The sequence below is a fragment of the Siniperca chuatsi genome, linkage group LG11 (assembly GCF_020085105.1).
Source record: "Siniperca chuatsi isolate FFG_IHB_CAS linkage group LG11, ASM2008510v1, whole genome shotgun sequence".
NCBI classification, from domain to species: domain Eukaryota; kingdom Metazoa; phylum Chordata; class Actinopteri; order Centrarchiformes; family Sinipercidae; genus Siniperca; species Siniperca chuatsi.
The window spans coordinates 27,083,643-27,106,856 of record NC_058052.1 but is presented as its reverse complement, the minus strand read 5'-3'; the positions used below and the strand labels follow the sequence as shown (position 1 = coordinate 27,106,856).

The following is a 23,214-nucleotide window of genomic DNA, read 5'->3' as shown; positions in this document are numbered from 1 at the left end:
CACGAGTTCACTTTGTTAATGAGGATTTTGTTGCTGGCTTTGAGTTACTTAATTTCCTTTTATTTCTCTCCAACTCTCTTTTCCAGTTAAATATGCCTATATACAGATTTTGGGGGTGAATTACAGCATTACAGTAATCTGATTACCAAAAAAAGAGGCATTCAGTTACTTCTTAACATTCCAGTGCATTAAGTTACATGAACTTTTTTGAGTGAAAAAGATAAATACGGACTTAGTTTTAGGCTGTGTTAACACCAAACATACTAAGTTTGGTATAATTTTAACTGGGGTGTAAATCAAACAATTAGACCGAGGGCCATGAGTAGAGTCTCTTCCCAACGAACTGTGCTGTGAGAACATAAGCCAACAACAGGAAATGACCCCCTGAACACAAGGTTTTATGGGTATAAGGAGACCAGAGAGGGTAAACTGGTACAAAGAATGTAGACACGTTCATCATGCTTAGCCTAAATTAAAAGTGGCTGGAATGTGATTTTATTCCTCCTGCCACCAAAATCTTTCACAGTTTTGTGAGTGTATGTGACTATTGTGTATGAGCTTCGGTTAGTGCAACTTTTGAACTTTTGTACTAAACTTGTATCACAAATCTGTTTTATTATTAATTTCAAACAAAAATTGCAAAAAATGTGTTAGCAAACATACATACATATATATTTATATGTGTATTACTGCAAACCCTACCAGGGTAAGAAAGATACCAGTAAGCATAGATGCCTCTTTTAAAGGACCTGTCACTTCCTCAAAATATTTTACCACACTATATAACTGATGATTCTTTTTTTTTTGTTTTAAAACACAGTGATGGTGATATGAAATGTTGCTTCCTGTTCAAATCGGTAATATTATTACTGACTTTTTTTTTTAACATGACAAATTTTAAAATTTAATTCTTCTCGTCCAAATAATTTACTGCCTAATCATATATCATGTTAATATTATTTTCTACCTTAATTGCAAAAGATTAAATGCATGCAAATATTTGCAACATAAAATAAAAAACATTTCTAAATCTAAATTTGTTTTAATTTGCTGCTCTGCTTATAATAAACTTAGAGAAAGATGTAGAGTAAGTTAAGTTATGATAAAAACATAATGACCATATTCATCATCTATGATTGACTTTTAATGTACTGTAGCTCTTGCAGCCTTTCTGACAAATATGAATGGCTGCAAGCTTCGCAGTTATCTCCATCATCTATCATAGGTTGTTTATTGCACGTTCCCAGACCAGAATTCATGGATTTTTTTGTTCAAATGTGAATCATGAAGATAAATTGTAAGTTATCAAGTCACAGTAGGATGAAGATTAACAATCTGTGGATGATGATGTGTCATGTGGATTTGTTGTGAGAGTGACGGAGAGAAAGAGGAGAGAGAGGTCTGGTGGCGCAGAGAGTCTTGTCCTCATTACATAACACTGACAGGCCTCAGAGCGGAGAGAGGGAGGGAGGGAAGGAGGGAGGGAGGGAAGGAGGGAAGGAGGGCGGAAAAAGTGAAAGAGAGGAGAGGGGAGGAGGGATCTTAAAGTAAAGTGGACAAAATTATGTGAAAAAAGAGGCAGTGAAAAGGAGATACTAAGGGAGAAAGTGAATTAAGGACAGGAGCAAAGAAGAGAATGGTTGGGAAAAAGGGAGATAGAACAGATAAGGGAGAAAGGGAGGAGGAGAGGAGAGTTGTAGTGAAAAAAATAAAGAAAACAAAATCATATCCAAGAGTGGTTGCAACTAAAATACCATCAAATTACAATAATAATGATGATTATGATGATGATGATGATTATTGCTGGCTCAAGACCGCCAATACACACACTCCTACTAACACGTGACCCTTTACCCCTTCATACTGCTTTCTCTCTCTGTTTCTTTTTCTCAGTCCTAACTTCCTTCACTGCCTTCCTTTAGCTTCCATCCAGTTTTTCCCCCAATGGTAACGATATACTTGCTTGTCTCCGTTTTAAAGAAATTGTTTTCACACTGTACTTCACATCCTCTTCTGTGATACAGACACAAAAGAGAACATACGACAACAAGACTGAAAGAGGAAAGAAATGATTTCGCTGTACGGATGGTCACCGGAGTACAAGTGGTGGCGTGCTATGCAGCCTGATAATCCACCTTAACCCTCATCCTACCAACATATTTAACATACAAGGGCCACCACGTCCCTGGGGGCCCCTAGGAATAAACTACTGTAAGAAACAACCATCATAGCAAAATGTTAACCTTTTTCTTCTCAAAACATTATTAATTATGTAATTAATGTCACCTGGGGAAAAAAACATTATTATTTTAGGAAAGTTACAGTTAATTTGCATATTGTGTAAAATAAAAATATATACTTTTCTTTAATACAAATTGCAGCTTTTATCCCAAGTTAAATCCACATTAGTACTTCTTTGTCTTTCCTTTCCCTGTTCAACCTCTGACACTGCCAGATATGAGCTAAAGAAACGTTTTGTCCCTTCCCTAATGAGTCTAAGTCCCTGCTGAGCCAAGCGGGCGACCCACCTACAATAAACTCATTTGCGTAATTGGAGAGAAGATTTGGGCAGCTATTAAATTGCACCAAAAAGGCGAAAAAGTAAATGGGTCCTTGTTTGTAGCACAGTCACGCACAGTCGTGTGCATGCAATACACAAACACACATTCACTTTTCTCCAAAAGAAACCTTTGTCCTGCATGAGCAACTTGATAAGATTACAGGTCTGCAAGCATGTGCTTGTGTAACTCGAATCAATGTGTGTATGTGTTCCTCATCACCTCCTTGTGCCAGTAGGAGAGAAATATTTGGGTGCCAACCAACCGTTTTTTGGCTTCAAAATGGCCAGAGTTGGCCGCAAAGGGGCAAATCATCTCACATGTAACATCCATCGCCATTGTGACATACACACACAAACACTCGACAGCGAGCAACTCTGGCCTTTCCCAGTGACACAACTGATAAGATGTCAGGCAGCAGCTTCAGCGACAACTTTGAAATACTGGAATGTTTGTGTTTGTCTACTCATGTTTCTGTGATCAGGAACATTTGGCACAGTGTGACAATGTCGTGACAGCTTCTTATTAAAGTACTAATGCTTCATCTCTGGCTTAAGTTTCCCACTGACGTCCCTGCCAAGTCAAACTGATTCAGTCAACACACTGCAATCAGTCAAAAAGTCTCGTGAGTAAGTGTATGTGTAACTTCTGCTGTACTTTAAGGATTGTGTTTTAACTGGCAGCGGTCCACAACGTGAAGATGCTGTTCTATTGAACTCTACTGGGGTTCTTTAAAAGGCTCAGCAACAACAGTAATTATTTTTCTGCTGTGTCATTTTTCAAATACATTTTCTGGTTTCAGGCTCTGAAATGTGATGTTTTTTTGCTTTTGTTTCAAATGACTGCAAATTGAGTACTTTGGTTTTTTTGTTTTTAAACGAAAAATTACTAATTTTAAGGCATAATCTCGGGCTGTGCTTACTTCTGACATCTGTTGTACTTTTTTTAAAGTCTAGTCTGTTTCCAATCCTAAGGCCTCTGTGACTTACGACACAGGTAATTCCTAAATTACTTGGGACCAACAAAAAGTCTTCAAATATTATAGAAACAAACTAAACTGTACTATGTATGTGTCTATACTAATTATACTGTTAGTGTTGTTATTTTCATTTTTCAGAAAAAAAAAAAAAAAACTATGTTGTTCAAGCTAGTGAGTTTTTTAGGCCCGTTGATGGTCACGGTGGTCATGGAGGTCAAACTTAAATTTTTAGTAAAAATAAAACTACACTGGCAGCTCATTATACATTGGAAATGTCATTTTATCAAAGTAGATCTAAGTCCTTAACATTATTTCCAACAGAAATGGCTGAAATAAATCAAACTGATCAGGCCCGTTTTCTAATTGCCACAGATCCAAAAGTAAAAAGCTTTGTTCTACAATTCAGTTCCCACATAAATCTAGCTTACTGGCTTCATGATAAAGAACCAAAGAGTGATATACTCACACTATGTCTCCTTATAAATGTCTGTACTTCACTATATGTAATGTAAGCCAACCTCAAGCTGTGTATGACTGCGTGTGTTTCTGTCTACCTCTCGTCACAGTAGGTGAACTTCATGTCCATGCTGTGTCTGCTCAGGAAGGTCTTGCTGTCCAGTGGTGTGTCGATGTTGGACGGGTGTGGGATGGGTTCGCACATCAGCACGGCGCAGGTGAGTGGAGGCTCTTTGAAGCCACATAACCCTCGCGGAGGGAAACTGTTGTACATCTTCAGGTGTCCGGTGCAGTGCAGCACCTGGAGGGGGAGGCAGGAGGAAAAATGTGTAGCAATATAAAGCTGAAGGTCACAGGGTGGATGGCATCTCTGCTGTTTTGTGTGGTTAGCAGCTGATGTTGACCTGACTTCACGGTCTTGTCATTTTTGTGAAATAACCTCTTCATTGAAGGGCTTTGCATGCTAACACTTGTGGTAACACATATTTTGTTCTTTGCTACTTCTTGCACAGCCATATTTACCACACTTTTTTGTCCAATATGTATTTATCTTATGTTTACTTTGAGTTTTTACTTAATTGGGAAGCACATCAAAGACATTTCAGGTGTTGAGTGATCATTAATAGGATAGGAAAGCAGAAAAAAATATTTCTGTAACACAGAATTTGAGACTTTGGTGTAATCTTTGACTGATTTTATTTCAATATTGTAGAGGCCTGAGGAGATGAAATGAACCAGGCAAACATTAGACAAATTACTCTTTGGCTAACTGTTCACAATATGTTCACATACTGTATTTAACCTGTGACAATGGGGCCTCAAACTGCTTCACGTTAAGGCGTCACAAGCCAAAACAGTTGGAAAACAGCGATCTATTGTGCAGCTAGACGTAATGTCTGTATAGGAATGTATGGGATGTGTGTATATAACCAAAAACCTGCACTGTTTGTGTTTGCTTGTAGCTGCAGCAGCTCTCTTACCTTCCAGCTGGCTGACTTGAGGTTGACGGTGCGTCCTCTGTTGGTCACTGTGCATTTCATCCTCATGAAGAAATCTCGCTCAGTACTCAGCTCTTTGCCTTTTTTACAGAAGCCACTGCCTGAAACACATACAGTCAGAGGGGGGAGATCAAACTAATATTACTCCTGCAGTTCAGTGAACAGATGTGTTATATGTTGCCATATAACACTCCGCTAAATCTGTAAAGTATTAAATGATTCATTTTATGTGTAAACTCACAAACCTGGATTTTTGTGTTATCAGTGTTGTCATAAACAATCTTTTCATGAATGACATTGTAGAATTAAAAGCCTTTAAAACTCTTCTCATCTTTGCAACTTTTATAATACAAGTTTAACCTTCAGTTTGATGCTTTGGTCCTTTGAAATCAGAGCACGAAAATGTGTGGAATATTTTGCTTGTGAGTTACAAGAGATTGCCCCCACAGTATAACTGTTAATTTTACCAGCCCAGTCATGTACTTGCTGCTTGTAACTATAATTTTTTATACTGTATATATATATATATATTTTTTTTTAGAGCCAAAATGGACCAAAAAAAAAAAGTTAATCCTCCCCTTATCTGCCTTAACCTTATGTGATTAGGAAAGCGGTCAAAGTTTAGACTCACTGAAGTCTCTCTCACTCACACACACACACACACACACACACACACACACACACACACACACGACTTGAAATTGGGCCGAGCTGTTACATCACAAGGTCAAAGTTCAGTCCTGGAGCTGCACAGAGCAAAGTGGTGAAGTGTGACTTTTGTCAAATTCCACACTCACAAGTGTGTCTTTATCTTTATATAGTTACACTTAAACAAAACAGAAAAGTACTTCTCTACTCCTCACATAAGAGAAGGTGTGTGTGAAGGTGTGTGTTTGGGAAAAGGACTATAAAATATGCAGTACTGCTCCACGTGTGTGTTTTGTGGCCACTGCTGATAAGAAGTATTAACCACAGCTTAGTGTGTTTCATGTTCTGATATCCCGTTGGCGACTGAATGCACACTAACCCACGGGGACTTGTGTCACCGTGGGGACCCCATGGGTAGAGACTGTTTCTTGAGGGTTAAGGCTTGGTTTTAGGGTACAGGTTACAATTAGGGTAAGGGTTAAGGTAAGGGGCCAGGGAAAGCAGTATGTTAATGAATGTCCCCTGCAGGGACAGTGAAACAACTGTGTGTGTGTCAGTTACACACTTATTATTTTCCAGTGTTACACGATGTTTCTTTTCTGACTTAAAGCCCTTACTGTGTAGGCAGAAGACATGCAGTATGTGTGTACTTATGGACCTTCTTACTTCCTTTTCTTTATGTTGCATCTTGTGTGTGACTTTCTACTACAGACACTGTAACATACCATGTTCACTGTTTGTACCAGATAACGCCCAGTTTCTCTCTCTCTCTTTCTCTCCCCTTGTCTTCTCGTCCTCAAGCTCACAACTCTTATCATCGTCTTCCCCTCGTCTGCTGCCACACACATACGCTCCTCTACTGTATCTCTCTTTAGGTTCTTCCTATATGGACCTTCTGTTCTCCTGTTTGTTCTGGACACTTGTTCATGAGATAATATTATATAACACCCTACATGTAAGGTTTTTGCCTTGTTTTCCTTGGATTAATTTCGGTCCCACTAACAGAAGCAAGTGTGCTGAATGGTGGGGGGACTTTGACTGATGATTTAGGGGCCCCATATCTGTGCTGTACATAGGTCCTGGAATATGCCAGGCATATATATATATATATATATATATATATATATATATATATATATATATATATATATATATATATATATATATATATATATATATATATATATATATATATATTTTGCAAAAAAAGGAGGATTTTAAAGAAGGAGGATTCAAGGGAACATACAGACTGTTTATCAAGTCAAAGTTAATAAAACTGAAAAAATGTAGTTTAATTCAAAACCTTATTAGTTATGATCCTGATCCAAAAGCAGATTTTTGCCTAAGGATTTGCAGAGATTGTGTTAAGATCAGGCGATGATGATCTTGATGAGAAAAATTGATTTTAAAAGTCAGTATGCACGTACGTCACGGTCCTGGTTCCCAGGCTGTAAGACAGGGTCCCCTCTGGTGAACTCGGCAAAATCTGTTTAGTTTTGAATTTGATCTCAGGACCTTTTTTTTTTCTAAAGCATTTTATATAGTATATATTTATTGGAATATATTCTTTATGTTTCTTTTCTTTTTTCCCCAATTGTAAATTTTAAATACTTCATTTTACTTACTTTCTTACTTACATATTTAAAATTTTCCTTGACAAAAATTTTGGTCCGTCAAGTATCTTGAAAGCGAATTCATGCTCCCCAGAGGATCAACTCGTTCTGTTCTGGACTCGCCGTGAGCTTTCCACACTATAGCACAACCCTCAGGCCAACATGTCAACTATCCACACGAGACATGTCATAAACTAATGGGCATGCCATGTGAATTGCTGAGCACATTTATGCTTTTATGGGACAGACCGGTTAGATTTTAATGACCCCATGGCCATTGCCATAGTTACATTTCTAGAAGCAAGACAGACTTACAGTAGTTTTTGAATAAAGAGGGGGTTATATGGCATCATAAATTAGGATGACAGTGAGATTTGTTTGTGAAAAATTGTTGTAATGAGGTAAAAACAAGAATGAGGATATATGTGGAATGAGGATAACAGGTATGTGGGTGAGACTGCGCTGACCAGCTGTCTTCAGGCTGAGATTCTCTCTGATCTCCTCGTGGTCGCATGGATGGGTGAAGTCAAAGATGCTGTGACCAGTGAGGTCCACCTGGATAAATCAAAACAATTTCATGAGATATAAAATATGAAATGAACAAACATAGTATCAGAATAATTTTCCATTAATACATGTCCCTCCTCTTACTGTCTTTTCTAGGTTTGACAGTAGCTGGTCTCACGCTCTGTATCAGGGTTAGTCATGCTGTGTTTTTCATTTCTGGCAGCAGCAACAGTAGTTTGTTTGGGATAGACAGAAGAAGACGAACTAGGTTGTGAGCGTGAGTTATGACAGCCAACGGGATCGAACAAATAACAGAACGTGTGTCACCTCTAGAAACTCAAATTGCTTCAACACAAAACAAACAGAAACCGACGCTGAAGAAAATCAACAAAAAGAGTCCTTGCTCAACAATTTACAATGAACTTCACCTCTTCAGTGCAGAGTGTGTTTAGAGTTGAACCTCTGTGTCTGGCATGAACACACACTGCTGGAATGACAAGTATTTCACACAAACACAACAGGCTCGTCTGACTGACAGTTGACATCCATGTCTCTGACCGTCCCTCTGTCTGCCTGGGTTAAAGTCTTCCTGGGTGCTATTTTTTTTTTTTCAGTTAAAATGACAAACTATATACAAATAATTGATATAACAACAGGTGTAAATACTTTTATTACAGGAAAAAGGAGAGGTGTTTGAATTTTAGTAAATGTAATTTGTATAATGAGTGACACAATAAGTAAATCTGCATGCCACAACTTTCATTTAAGTCTGTAATATGGCAGAGCCACAGCGTGTTATTGTCACAATCTGCGGCAGGACGGACCACTATGGAAATAAGTTTAGTGTTTTTAGTTTAGTGAAACTTTCAGAGTTTTTATATTTAGTATTATAGTTTTTTGAGTTTTTTCTTTTGGTTTTCTTCTTTTGACATATGTATTACTGTATGTGTATGTTGTTATGACAGAATCAAATTAAATCAATTAAATGAAAAACTGGTAAAACATCTGAGGCAAAAACATTGTCACAGACATCATATGTTTATCAGCCTTGGGTTGGTAGTTTTTAAAAAAAGGTTTGGATTGCCTTTCGGTACATTTTTGTAATATAATATGATCATTATCATAATAATAAACAAGACAACTGGTTCCATACGATATAGGGCCTTGTCATCTGATGTGCAGTCAGTTTAAATCACTTTAAAACTCAAACAGGTGAGTTCAATCTTCTTGTCTGCAAACTGCATTTCTTGTCCTGATTGATTTTAAATGTGGCTTACTATTTATTGTGTAATATATTATGTCTGCCTCTATGTTGTGCTGCTGACACTGTGTTTTTACACGCTGTACCAAAAATAAATTCCACTGCCTCTGGTAGTGTGGACATTCAAAATGAAGTGACTCACACTGAGAGGCTCATGTTCATCACTGTTATTGGAAGTTGCAGTTTAAAATGAATGCCTGCCTGCACGTGTCCGTTTTATTCTGGTCTTTAATGGTTTTGTACCTGCGTGAGCCCCATGACTTTGTTGATGTTCTCGGACAGAAATATCATGTCGCCGTCGGACGTTACCACGGTGATGAAGCCCTCCAGAGACTTCAGGTACAAACTGTCCATCTGTCTGTCCTCCTCGTCGTCACGGCTGCTGCTGCTGCTGCTGCTACAGCCTGGAGGGAGAGACAGAAACAAGGACGGTTACACTCACAAATTGTTTCTCTCAATGCTGATTATAAATGGATATCACTGTAAATGTGTGTGTATTTCTGTTTGTGCGCGCATCAGGCTTGTTTTCCTTCTTGAAGCTTTGGCTCGGGGCCAGAACAAACCAGTGCAGCTTCTTCCTGCGTCTCAGGCCATCCCGGATCCCCGACCCTGACAAATTACACCCAAAGCTACACAAGCTTTCATAATCATAATTCATCATGCCCGCTTTTAGAACATAACTTACACATTATGCAATTATGTTCAAATACGTACAGTGCAGTATCCAAACAGTTATACACAGAGACTCCAGTGTGTCCAAGATGTCTCGTTGCAGAGCTAATTAATACAAAAAACACAGCTAGTGACTAACTGGCCCCAGCTCAAGAGGGAGTGGGAGTGTGTGTGTGTGTGTTTGTACGGGGGCTTCATGCTGAACAAAGCCCAGTAGCCAATGGGGTGGAGGTGCCTGCAATTCCTCCAGTGTGCTTCCCTGAGATAAGAGAGGCCAGTTCTCAAGGCTCCCAGCGAGGCTTGGGGCTTGAGCTTGGAGCCGGGCCCAGATACCGTTAACCCCCGAGGGAGCCCAGAGTTTTCTCATGGGCCCTGGGGAGCTGGGGAGACTCTCGGGGCCCAGTCCAAAGACCAGCAGCACCTTTGGCCTAAATACTTAACTGTGATTACCAGTCATTTGGACCGAGTTGCACTTTTCTTCTCTCTGTTGTTCTTTGGTTGCATAACCACCCTTGTTTCAAAATAAGGGCGCAGAAAAGAGTGTCCGATAGGGACAGCTGCTGTTCAGATAATCATTTCCTCTCTATTTTTTGACATTTGTTTTTTTGTACTGGACAGAATAGAGTGACAGGACAGCAGGGTCATATGAGACTCACAGTATGTACAGTATGTGACTTAGTTCACTGATTCGTGGTGGGATTTCATTTTTATTTGTCTTCCTTTTCTTCTCTGTTTGTAATGACAGATATTCCGGTGCCTGCTCTCGTAACTGTTTCGAATAGAAGACAAACTAGGGTGTGTAACACGTAACAAAACCACCAGAGGAAGCCCTGTTAACATCATCTACTCTCTGATCTGCACTACAATTATTGAAGACTCAAATATCTATCGCAGAATTTCATGACAAAGGAGATAAAAACATAAGAAAGAAAGATTTCAATGTGACAAAATAATGTTATGAAACAACCTGAGCGCCACTAAATCTTAACAACGAAAAACTGTCAACTTGGGAACACTAAACAGATGCACTCATATTATTGCAACAGAGGTCTTTAAAACATATCGGCCCTCTTGCAGTGTGGACTCACAATACAATAAAAATGGTCACATTGTTTTAGCCACACTACCTGCAGTGCATTTAAATAATAAAACTGAAGATGCATTGGACTGAAGTCTGAAAACAACTTAAACCGAGCCTTAAAGAAAACAGCCCAACCTTTTGGAGAATACACTTCACTGAGAAGATTATCTTAGTGTCTACAACAGAGGGGTATACACGATGTGTTCAACCTAGCTTAAACTGCTAGCCTAGCTGCACCAAAAGTGCCTTCCAACAATTCCAAAGTTGTTTGTGGGCAATTTCATAGTTTTACATTTCCATTTTTGCAGTGTTAAATAAGCTAGATACAATGTGTAAATAAGAATTATTTTATGTAGACATACAGTATCTAAACTGACATTAAACTGATATTGATCTTCTGACACAACTTCAGTCCAATATTGCAAATAACTCCTTATAACTTAGAACATAGATGTTTCACAATATTTGTATTATTATCCAAGTCAAGTCAAACCTATCAGTGAGAAATATAGCCCAATCAGCTTTACCTCCTTAACAGTACATCACTGTTCTACAGGTCCCAACTGAGCTTACATTGCATAAGAAAGGTGTTCCTATGCAGCTTGCATATGTGCTTTTGGGTGCATATACAGTATGTTTGTGTGTAGAATTTGTGTGTGTGTGTGTGTGTGTGTGAGAGAGAGAGAGAGAGAGAGAGAGAGAGAGTGTGCAGGCCAGCATGTTTGGCGCCGAGGCAGTCGGGTGTTATGGCTAGCAGGGTAATGCCAGCACCAGCCGAACGATGGGCAGAGCTCCTCGCTTCCTCTTCAATCTCTCCTTCCATCACGGAGCAATCAGACCGGCCTGATAACACTATATCTGCTGCTGCATCTCACGGATCGGCCTGTCCTCTCCTCCCCTCTCACCCACTACTTTCCTACACTCATTACCTCCACATGCACTTTCTCCCTGTGTCTCATATGCCTTCTTCTTTCCTCCTGCTCACCTCTTTCCCGTTCCACCCTGAATTTAAAAAGGTCAGTTAACCCAAATTACAAAAAACGGTTTAGCGTTCACAGCGAGGTTTGTGGATCATTCTGAGTGACAGGGATTGTTTCCGGAAAGGTTTTTCAAATGTCATTTTTCAGTGCTTTAAGCACCACAAAAGTTTCATTTACCTTCCATGTGTTTGGGTGGCAGCTGAAGTTCCAGAGGCAGATATCTCATAATCTTGGAACATGAAACTATCTGTATAACTAGATACCACTGTGGGTAAGCAAAAAAACATGTTTTGTTTTTTTTGGAATTTGAAAAACCTAACTGTTACAGCAACTGCTTACAGCACACAATTACACACACAGTTACTTCATGTTCATTTAATTTAAACTTGCTTCCTTTTTACGATCACAAAAAGATTTTTATATATTGTGTAGAGATACCTTATATTGCCTAATCAGGAGATCTCATGTCCAATACAGTAACTTCTGAATTTGTATTCATGCCTTACTACATTTTGATTATTTGCATTTGTAATTTATAGTAGGCTATTATGATTTTACTACTATTACTCAAACCTTTTTTGTCTGTAATTATTTTTTGTTTATGTAAGCACTTTGAGCTGCATTTACTCTATGAAAGGTGCTTTATAAATAAAGGAGTTATTGATTGAGTTAGTGATTCATTCTCTGATTGATGACACTCTACAAATCAAAAGAAATAGGAAGTAGCATCACTGTTTCCCCAACAAACAAACAATGCAAAGCAGTTTATAAAAAGACAATAAGTAGGCCATCAAAAGTTACATAAGAAGAGAATAGTAGTAGAATAAAATGGCAGTTGGCAGATTTACAGGTAAGCTCTCGTATTAATCAAAATAATTTCCTGTTCCACCGGCAGCTTGTTATTACAATGGCTTGTTGAACGGCCAATTATTGTTCAATACCTCAGAACGGTTTCCAAATCAAAAACATAAATTGAAGGAAAACATGTATGAAATTATACACCCGAAATTCAGTTTTTCTCCACATGATATCATGATGCAGGCTAAAAGGTGTAGAGCTGGATGTGTATCCATTCAATTCAATGGTAATATCAATAAATATTGCAGGTTTAACTATATGCTGAGAAAATAAAGAACAGATTTGACTTTTAATGAGCCATGAGGAAGTTTAATGGTGTACGGGTGCTGAGGGCTGAGGAGCCTCACTTCACTGCCTTCTCTCCTGTGTAAACTGAATGCACAAACTGTTTCATAACTCTGTTAAGGAAAAAGAAACTGTTTGTTTTTACAAGCTGCGGTGTTGACCACCAACGCTGCGACAGTTTAATTTAGTTGTTCTCTGATCTCATTTCGACACACGGACGCAGTAGAGGAATTCCAGAACAATAGGTCTGCTTCTTTGTCGAGCTTCCTCAGCTTCTAATTTTAAATGAGAGAAGAGGAAGGAGAAGAAGTGCAAAAAAAAAAAAAGGGTCCAACAAATACCTCCCTACTTTAATGGACAATGCAACACACACAAACATACACACAAAGCTGTCGTGATGTCACGTAAAAGAACTTGCTGGAGGCGACCATCCACTTTGCATATTTTCCTTTGTGTAACACATTTAAAATGCAGCAGACTGCAGCTTGCATGTGATTGTATGTGTGAGCCCTGTGTGCGTGCGTGTGTGTGTGTGCGGTAAAGCGCCCATACCCGTGGCGAGCAGCTTGCGTGTGCGTAGGAAGCTGATAGCCAGCCTCATGATGGAGGCCTTGTCCAGGTGAGAGCTGATGCTGTGGGGTAAAGGCAGCTGGTGAGCAAGGTCATAGAAAACCTCCGTCTCTTTGCTGCGCCTGCAGCGAGCTGCATCCCGAGACTTCTCCTTGCGCCGCTCTGAGCTGCTCCTGCACAAAAAACACAGACAGGAGGATGGTTATGACATGAAGATGTATATTCAGACAGAACCACAATGTGTTTTAATGTCCAATGTTTCCATTTCTTTTTGCACAATTTCACATATTTTCTAGGCATATGAATTGTTTGTTATTTGAGACTTTTTAAGACTGTTCAGGCATGTGTCAGACTACAAAAACAGTACTATATCAGTATATCACAGGTGCAAACATCTGCTACAAATACTGTCACACATGTGAACAGTCTGTCCCATGCTATCTATGAAAACCATAAATGAGATGCCAATAGGTGTTCAGAGACTTAACCCCAACCTCCCATGTACTGAGAATCTTAGGCAGCAGTTACTGACTCATACGGTATACTCTAATATCAACTGCTTCTGATGAAATAACCACAAAACCAAACAAGAAGTCAGAACAGGTGAGTTCAAGGACATCTTATTCTAATGTCTGTCTGTCTGTCTGTCTCTCTGAAGAAGGGGATCTCCCTGTCAGAGATGCAGGCGGAAATCAGTTTAATGGTGGGAACAATTTCTGGTTAGGCTGGTTTACATCAGACCTTATTGTACCAGTGTGATGGAAAGAAACATTTAGAACACATAGAAGGGATAGAAATGAAGAGAGCATGAAAAAAGTGAGACATATAGGGAGATAAGAGATGAACAGCTTCTTAAGATGTGCCACCATTTCCCTCACTTCCTGTCTGAAGACTCAAATCGAGTTAATGCCCATGAAGCTCTAACGTACCGTGTATCTCTCAGAAACACACACAAACATGTGCTACTGTATAACACTTTCCACAACATCCCAACCACAATCCTTACGCTAAGCTTAACCTAAACTTAATTCTAACATATAACTTAAAACCAAGTCTTAACCCTCAAACATTTAAACACACACAATGTTTGACGGCAAATAATTCACAAGAAGCAAAAATATATACCCCCTTAAGTCAAATATAAGAGACTGCCCTAAACATAAGATACTTTTTAAAAACCTTATTTTACGCAACATGTTTAAAGAGACAGCCACTATTTGGTGGATAATATAATAAGGAAAAGAGAAATAATTCTAGCAACACAAAATGAGAAACACAGAAATAAACTGTTAATTGGTGCTTCAGGGTTTTTTTTTTATTTAAGCCATTTACTTCAGTCTGAATACACAGTAAGGTCACATGTTGTGTTTTTTGTTCTCCAAGTGTGCCATACCAAATGTGTGTTAAAAGCCAAAAGCCAAAAATTACACTCAGACAGATGATCAGATTGTTTATCTTTTGTGTTTACTACTTTGGAAATCAGTTTCCTCTGTTTCCCTTAGCTCTAATACATTTAATTCAGCAGAAAAAACTGCTGTTATCAAAATAAAAGTAAGAAATATAGGATTAAGATATAATCCTTACTCAGGTGACTCATGGCACTGCTGTGTCCAGTTTCGTGTGTTTGTTTGTTTATCGTGTTCATTTTGATTTGGATTGAGCAAGGCCTATTGAGCAAAATTTGATTTTGAACTCTGCAAACAGAAGCGGATGCTACGTGTTTGGAGCCCAGCCATGAAACGTGGAGGGTTGCAGAAGCTCCATGTGAGAGTAATAGGTTTTTAATAAATAACAATTTGTCTTTAAAAAGAATCCTTGATGGGGACAACTGCTTAAAAGATGTGGAACCAGGTGATTATTTTCATTTCCTCTGGTTAATTCAGTTGTTTAAAGAAGAGAGCATTTGGCCAAAACAATAATCAAGATTTATTCCAACAATCAAACTGCAATCCCAAAATCTTGTCTTGGCGGTCACTCTATAGCAAAATGCAGTCTGCAAGCAGAACTCTGGGTGATTTTCCAAGGATATGGATTATTTTTCTGGCTGCTGCTCTGATATGAAATAATTCAGATTTTGATGTCAAAGCTCAAACAGACAGATAGTCCAGAGGTTCAGTCTCTAGTCGAAGACAGCAGCACAACAAACCATATTAGGACATCACACATGGAGTTTGGCTTTATCTGGGTTCTGTCTCGTGCTCACTTTTATACTTTAACACTCTTACAGCCTCTGTTTACTGTACTGTCTGTACAGCATACGTCTGGTGCAGTTGTGCACAACAATGTTCAGATTTATATGAAAAGACTGCAAAGCAAACAGCAGCACGATGTAGAATCATCACAAAAACACTGCAGGGGGAGCATGAGGGATCATAAATAATAACAGCATCATAAACCTAACGTCACACAGTCATGCTCCTGTGTTTAAATCTTCTTCATCATTTCAGACCAGCAGCACCACAAGCAGCAAACTGTGTAGAAGCTGGAATTGGAAAAACAGCTTAGTACATACACTGTACATAGATCATTTCGGCCGAGATCATCATACGGGTACATTTTGATGTTAGTGCCACATACCCACAGGTATGTGGAGGAAAAAGATTCACTATGTGAATGTCAAAATAACTTTGTCCCACTCAGGTAAAAATCTTGTAGCAAAAAGTTTGTAATCTTAACCACCGTGCATTTTTAAACTTTGGAGCTGGGGAATAAAAGCAATAGTGCTAAACATTTCTCAATCCGAGAGAAGAGGGAAAATCTGGAATGGGGTATTTTTAATATTTCTGCTGTTGCCACATTTTATTTCCAAGGACCTCAGAAGTAACTAAAAGGCAATTTTTCTGTCATCAAGAGAAAAGCTGTTAGCTGTAGAGTCACTGTAGACCTCAAAGACTACATGAGTGATTAAAGAGTTTCCATACCAGCCTTTAACACATTTTATTTATTTATTTATTTATTTATTTATTTATTATGTTTTGACATGAGCTGAGCACGTTAAGGTAAAAAACCTTATCAGTTTAAGGTTAAAAACATCTCCCTGAACAAAGAGCTTTTCAACTTCTGATCTGTCTGCAGGCTCTATGACAGCGATAACTTCAAAAACCACCACAGATGAGGTGTGGCTCTGCTCTGCTGAACTTTAGATACCCTCCTTCTGTGGTGACACGAAGCAGTGTATCATAGTGGATCATGTCTGTACCAAACCTACAACATGCAGGGTCAGAAAAAATACAGCTGTGCAAACGGTAGAGCTGGGTAACGCCACCGTGCTACAAAACGCACCAGCAAAATGTCAAGCCAAATGTTATTTGTGTGTGTTTTGGTTATGTTTACATACAGCTATTTTGCATTTACCTGCAACGCTTTGTTCCAGTGCAGGAAGTGCGACATAAGGATACTTAAAGCATTTGGTGGTCATGGTTCAATATTGAAAAAAAATCACTGATATTTTGGGGCATGAGACAGAACTCTGTTTTTGTTTATATTTTTAACCAAGAACACAATCTTTCCTTAAGTTCTTTGAGTTTCCAAAACATAATCATAAATCATATCAATCAATCTTAAAAACATTAGTTGCAACAAGTGGATATTATAGGGACACAGACTTAACACTGTATGTTGAAAGGGAACATTTTGCAGGTATCTTTGTAGATATAAATGTTTTGTCATTATTCTGATAAAAAAAATATCAACTGTGTAATCCAAGTGTTTCCTGCAAAAAGTTATTAGCCAGTGCAAATTAGTTGCATATGAATATAATGGTCACATTGTTACACAGATTAAATGCCCTCACAACCACAGGGACCATATCATAGTTACAGTAAGACCTTAAGTGGGAAGGGTCAAAACTTAAAAAGGTGTGCATGTGTGTGTGTGTGCATGAGTGCACGTGTGTGTGTGTGTGTGTGCGCGCGTGTGTGTACACACACTGAGTAGAAGCTTGGTGTGTCTAATTTGACTTTGAGCCAGTGTACCAGCACTTTATTCACTCAATCCAACAATACACGTCGTCCCTGCCAACATTAACAAAAAACACACACACACACACACACACACTTATTCTCATTTATTTCTGGAGTTTTTGGTCCCAGACGGAGCCATGGAGGCCATGTTCCAAAAAGGCCGACATGTTCTCCTGTTCTCTCCGACACCCTCCTGCCCCACCTTAAAGGCCAGAGCACCTGAAAACATGGGCTGGGCTCACATTTACTGTCCCTGTATTATTAGTCTCCTTATTCACCTTAACAGCTGGGAGCTGTACAGAAAAGTACAGTACAGTAGACTACAGTATATGCAAGACATTTTGATGTATATGTTTTAAGTAACAGAAGTGTGTGTTGTGGTGTATTGATATAATCATAAACCCCAAAGTTGCATTAAATTGCTCTCATTAAATAATCTTCAAATTTATCACTAACAATATCATTTTTAATATTGTGAAAAATGTGAAAATCTAATGAAAAAAATCAAAAGTAAAGATGGGAGGTGAAAATGAGATCAGATTACCATTTTCAGCCATTCAAACACACACACAAGATTTCCCATATTTGCTTTTTATTAGCAGAGTAATTTTCTGAGCTGTCTTTACCAGCAGACCGCCCTTTTACTGTAATCTGTGAAGGACTCAGCGTTCCTAAAGCAGGAAAACTTTGCGCATTATATCCAACTGAAAAACAGTTAAATCTGTCTCCTACTTCTAAACAAATTATATTTCATAAAAACCCAGTGAAACCCAGAGACAGTGACCCTTACACTGCCCATTTTCTCTTTTCTAGTCATTGCTATTCATTATTGAGTCCTAGAAAAAAAAAATTTAAATGAGAAAATAAATCTGTAAACCTGAAATCCAGTTGTTCCAAGAATGTTCTTAATTTCTTAATGTTTCTTAATTAAGATTCTTGCTAAAATAAAAAACAATTGATTTTAGACTGTTAAACTTTTTAAGACATGTGTAAGACATCTGTACAGACTAAAATGACTTGATAAGGATAAAAAATCTTGTATTGCAGCTGTCCTGTGCCATAACGCCAGCTCCTAAATCCACCCATACCAAATCTAGCTTGCTGAGCAAAGCTTGTTCACATGACATTTTGATAGGGAAACCAAACCTGCCGCAATTAAAAAAAACAACAAGAGGTGAAAATCATCTGCTTCACATCAACATCAGTGTTGGCTTCCCCTCTGGCTACGATCTAGACCCAACAGAAACGCAGATAGAAACTACACAATCAAGCATGCAAACACACATTAAGGAGAAGATAGCATACAATTAACAGGAAAGGCAGAGCACAGAAGCACCATTATCTTATCTCATCATGTGTATGTTCCATCAGTGTGTCTCCCTGCTCATCTCTCTGAGATTTAAACTCATTAACCCCGACTGAAAATCACCCAAACCCTCATTACTGATGAGCCAGCAGACAGCAGAGCAGACAGCCACTGACTGCTCCCACTCAATAAAGTCAACTGGAACAGCTAACTTCAACTAGCTCCTGGATATGTGTGTGTGTGTGTGTGTGTGTGTGTGTGTGCCACTCTTTGATTGTCTGGGGCCATTGTTGCTGCGGGTCCCAGCAGACTATTTCAGGATACGAAACAATGGGAGTCACAGCGCTTCATCAGGGCACCGAGCCTTCTGATGTACTCACTGACCCCCCACTCACATTCACTCACACACACACACACACACACACACAGCAGAGGTAAGGTACTGCTGCTTTACTTCAAAATTTTCATTCCTTCTCTTTTTTTTTTTTTTGCGTTCTTTCTCTTTCCTTGCATCCTTGTGTCTTTCCTTCCTTTCCTTACTCAACAAATATGAAAGCAAAATTTTGGGGAAAATCATTATCATCATTGCAGCTAAAATCTATAACTTTCCACATGCTGTTGGCAGATGGTACTTCAAAAGATGTTCACAGTATATCAAAGAAGGCAAAGCATCCAGAATCTTGTGTGTATTTAGCTGAATACAACTGTCCTTAATTATTAGTTATTTGCTAAAATGATGAAATTACACACTAAAGATGACGAGCTGATAAATTTTGAGAAAATAATTTTAATTTGAGGGCACCAGTTCTGGTTTGAACCGACTTTGTCGGCCAGAAAGTTTGATAGGTGCTCGGCAGAGCAATGAGACTGAACACCAGCAGGAAGACCAACCAAATGTGACCACCAAACATCTAACAACACTCCACAATGCAATGACAGGAAATTACTATATTTTAACAAAAACAAGTTATGGATATTAGCCTGAACATGAAGCAGGATATTAGCCTTAACATGTTAACATATCTTCAGAGAGAGAGAGAAAGTACAAAGATATATGACACAGAAAAGAAGCAAATCTGCTTAATGGAGGAGTTGGAACCAGAGAATATTTGGCATTTTTAACTATTTTACTTTTTTACTATTAAAATACCTGCAACTATTTTAATCATCAAAACCAAAATCCACTAGCTTGCGATCACTTTTGGAGCTCTGTACGGTCACCCACCTACATTACTGACAGCCCCGCGTCACCAAAAGCTCACTGAGGTCTTCTGATCAGGGCTTGTTGGTGGCCCGACGCTTCTGGGTTAAACCTGGTCCTAAACTTTGAAACTCACTCTTATTCAGCGTCAGATCTGTGGACGCCTTTAAAAACAGCCTGTGACCTACAGTACCTGTTTAGACTGGCCTTTGTTTAGCTTTCCCACTCTTATATTGTGTCTGTTTTCAGTTTAAAAGGAGCTGTATAAATAAACTTTGCTTCAGCATTCATCTTTGGTAGTTGCCGTTCAGTGCAGACACATATTTAATAAGACAACGGTCTGGCGGCAGAGGGTACTGAGTTCATGAAATCAAGCCATGTGGAAAATACACTAACTATCTGACCAATTACTGTTCCAGTCAGTCACTCAACTCATTCCAATAAGAGTTGGACACTTATCAAACATCCCAAAAAACACTTGAAAGGCTTTTGCAGGCCGGATTCATTTTCTTTTTTAAGGGTATTTTTAAGACTTTTTGTCCTTTTTCAGCCAACAGCAGACAGAGTCGGATGGGTGTGTGATGATGTGACATGAAGTGATGCAAGGATCAGTTAAGTATCTTATTATCATCACTGACACAAAGCACTTTGATCAGATTACTGCTGTAGGATCAGAAAGTATTTCACCTTTGTGCGTTCAGTATTTAGGTCACTACAGCACTTGTGAGATGATGGAAAACAGTTTTTGACTGTTTACAGAAGCTAACGAAGGATTATCACATAAAGGACACCAGTAAGAGCCAGCAGCCTGTAAAGTTCATTTATCAAAAGGTAGCCGCTCTATTTTATTCACATAAAAAAATCTCTTCTTTATACAACAGTATTAGAGCAAATGTTAGAATAGAAAAAAACAACAAACTATAAACTGTGAGAAAAAAAAAGTCAGATTATTTTAGGGTAAATTATACCATTATCAGAATAAACTTGAAAAAAAATGTATTTATAAAAAAACTAATTTTACAAGGAAATATCATAATATTTAGAGAATAAAATCTAAATATTTTCAGAAAAAAGATTTAATATTACCAGAAAATGCCTTGAGGCTGAACAGGTCCACAGCACAAACAGAGAGTCAAGAAGTTAGAAACTTGTTGGGACGGCAGTTAACCTGAAGTTGGTCGTTTTGTAAGCACGCCGTCACAGTCGGGATTTGTTTTAACCTCACAACTTTCTCAAAGCTGGAGAAGCAGCATTAACACTGGGCCGACTTTAAAAACCGCATTCTCACATGGCGACTGTACCAAGTGTGATATTAAATCACAGGTAAACATATATATGATTAATTGGCTTTCTTATCCTGTTAAAAAATACAGTTTAAAGTATTTTATCTTTTATCGTCAAAATACTTGATTGTGCATAACTCTGTGATGTCTTTAAGTTAAAATGAAGGGGATTATTCTCTAATCATAGACTCAGCGACAACTTATCTATCCCCAGTGGATAAGTAACTGAGGCCATCTGAGGTCTGGATGCATTAACTGAGTGAAAAAAGAAGTGGAAGTTCTGCTTGAGATACTGAACTATAAACAGTTCATTAATTCATATCAGTGGTTCAGATGACTAAGCTTTTTTTTTTTCTTTTTTTTTTAAAAACAACAACTGCTATTTTCTACATAACATTCATATCAACCAACTGTTTTCTGAAAAACCAAAAATCGTAAGGAGCAGAAAGTGAGAGGAACTGAACTTTAAGGAATAATTCAACAGTTTGGTAAATATGCTAATTTGCTGACAAACTAGGACTGGTGTAGGTCCTTTGCAAATTTGGCAGAATTTCTGAGCTGGTGATTGTTTTATATGTAAGCCCACACACTGGGAGCAGCTTGTCTAGAGCCTGACCCATAAATTGGCCAGGGCCATATATTAGCAGATATTAGTAGATATTAGCTTATCACTGATATATTGGTATTGGCTTATATGTCAAGTGTCTCTATTACATAGTTTGTACAGCAGAGAGGACTGACAAGTTCATTTTCTGTTAAATGTCTGTCTTTTTTTATTCTTTAATTATAAAATAAAACCAAATGTAAGAGATCCTTACCAATAACGTTTCTTGATGTTATGTGTTTTAGATTGAAAAATTAGTATTAGCCAATATATTTTTGATGGACTTTTTAAACTCTCAAATATCGTCCTCAAAAATATGGAGCATAACCGCAAGTTGACACGTCAGTATATCACAGATATAATTATTATATCTCTTTTTTTTTTTTAATACAGTATATTTATTTATAGCTTACAGAGTCAGTTGTGTGCTTATTTTGAATTTATTTTATAAGCTATTAATCTGTGACTGGCAATGTTTTTTTTTAAATTATTTGACCTTTTTAAAATCATCATCAAATCAATGTCTAGTGATGATTAAAAAGGTGTCATACATACACGCACACACACACAGGCACACACACACTTAAACAGGCGGTGATGTCACCTGTTGCCTAGCTGCTACCGGCAGAATTCCTCCTGGACTCATTCTCTGCCCTTGAGCAACAAACTAACACATGAATAAAAACAAAGAAGCCAGAGGTCAAACATACCACAACCCAAGTCACTTCAGCCTGACACACCACCCACTGACCAAACGCGTGATCAAAACACAAAGACACACACATACATACACAGCGAGGTCAACGTTAACTAGTAATGATGCTTCATTCGACCAAAAGCCGACAACAAACAGTCTGAAATTTTATTCTAAATGCTGAAAGAATATTGTTACCTAAAATAGATTCCAAAAAGTACACATACAGTCCTCTGGCCTTTTCACACCTTCATCCAAACGTGAATCAAACACGGGAAAGTTGAAGCTGCCGAAATGGAAACATCACATGAATCATAGCTCTGATTTGTCTTCTTGCCACAAAATGATGAAAAAGCAGAGATAACATTCTTTGTTCTGCTTTGATTCATTGGCACATCTTGACGCTGCTTTTAGATCTTTGAGAATAGCAACCTAAGCCGGCGCGATGCGGGTTGCCAGCTATTTTCATCACCCTGCACTCACGCAAACATTGCATGCGTAGCCCTAAAAGGATATCTTAAGTCAGCCTGCAGCCTGCCGGGATTGTTTGTGTTGTGTTTGTGTTCATAATGCTGGATTTTGTTTCGTTATTGTCGCTTTCTAAGGTCTGAGATTCAGATACTAACAACAGGTAGATGGATAGCAGTGTTAAATTTACTCAAGTGCTGTACTATTTACAATTTTGAGATACTTGTACT

The 23,214-nt window shown here is 38.3% G+C and overlaps 1 protein-coding gene across 2 annotated transcripts in view; it reads right to left on the bottom strand.

Annotated features, from left to right (window-relative positions):
* Positions 1 to 23,214, bottom strand: part of epas1b (endothelial PAS domain protein 1b) — a 57,307-nt gene that overhangs the window by 17,370 nt on the left and 16,723 nt on the right. For both annotated transcript variants that reach the window (XM_044214118.1, XM_044214121.1), the window contains exons 2-6: positions 13,449 to 13,639; positions 9,264 to 9,424; positions 7,720 to 7,807; positions 4,974 to 5,092; positions 4,092 to 4,294 (exon numbers count right to left, since the gene is read on the bottom strand). In XM_044214118.1, coding sequence (XP_044070053.1) covers positions 4,092 to 4,294; positions 4,974 to 5,092; positions 7,720 to 7,807; positions 9,264 to 9,424; positions 13,449 to 13,639 — 762 coding nt within the window. The remainder of the gene's footprint in view (positions 1 to 4,091; positions 4,295 to 4,973; positions 5,093 to 7,719; positions 7,808 to 9,263; positions 9,425 to 13,448; positions 13,640 to 23,214) is intronic.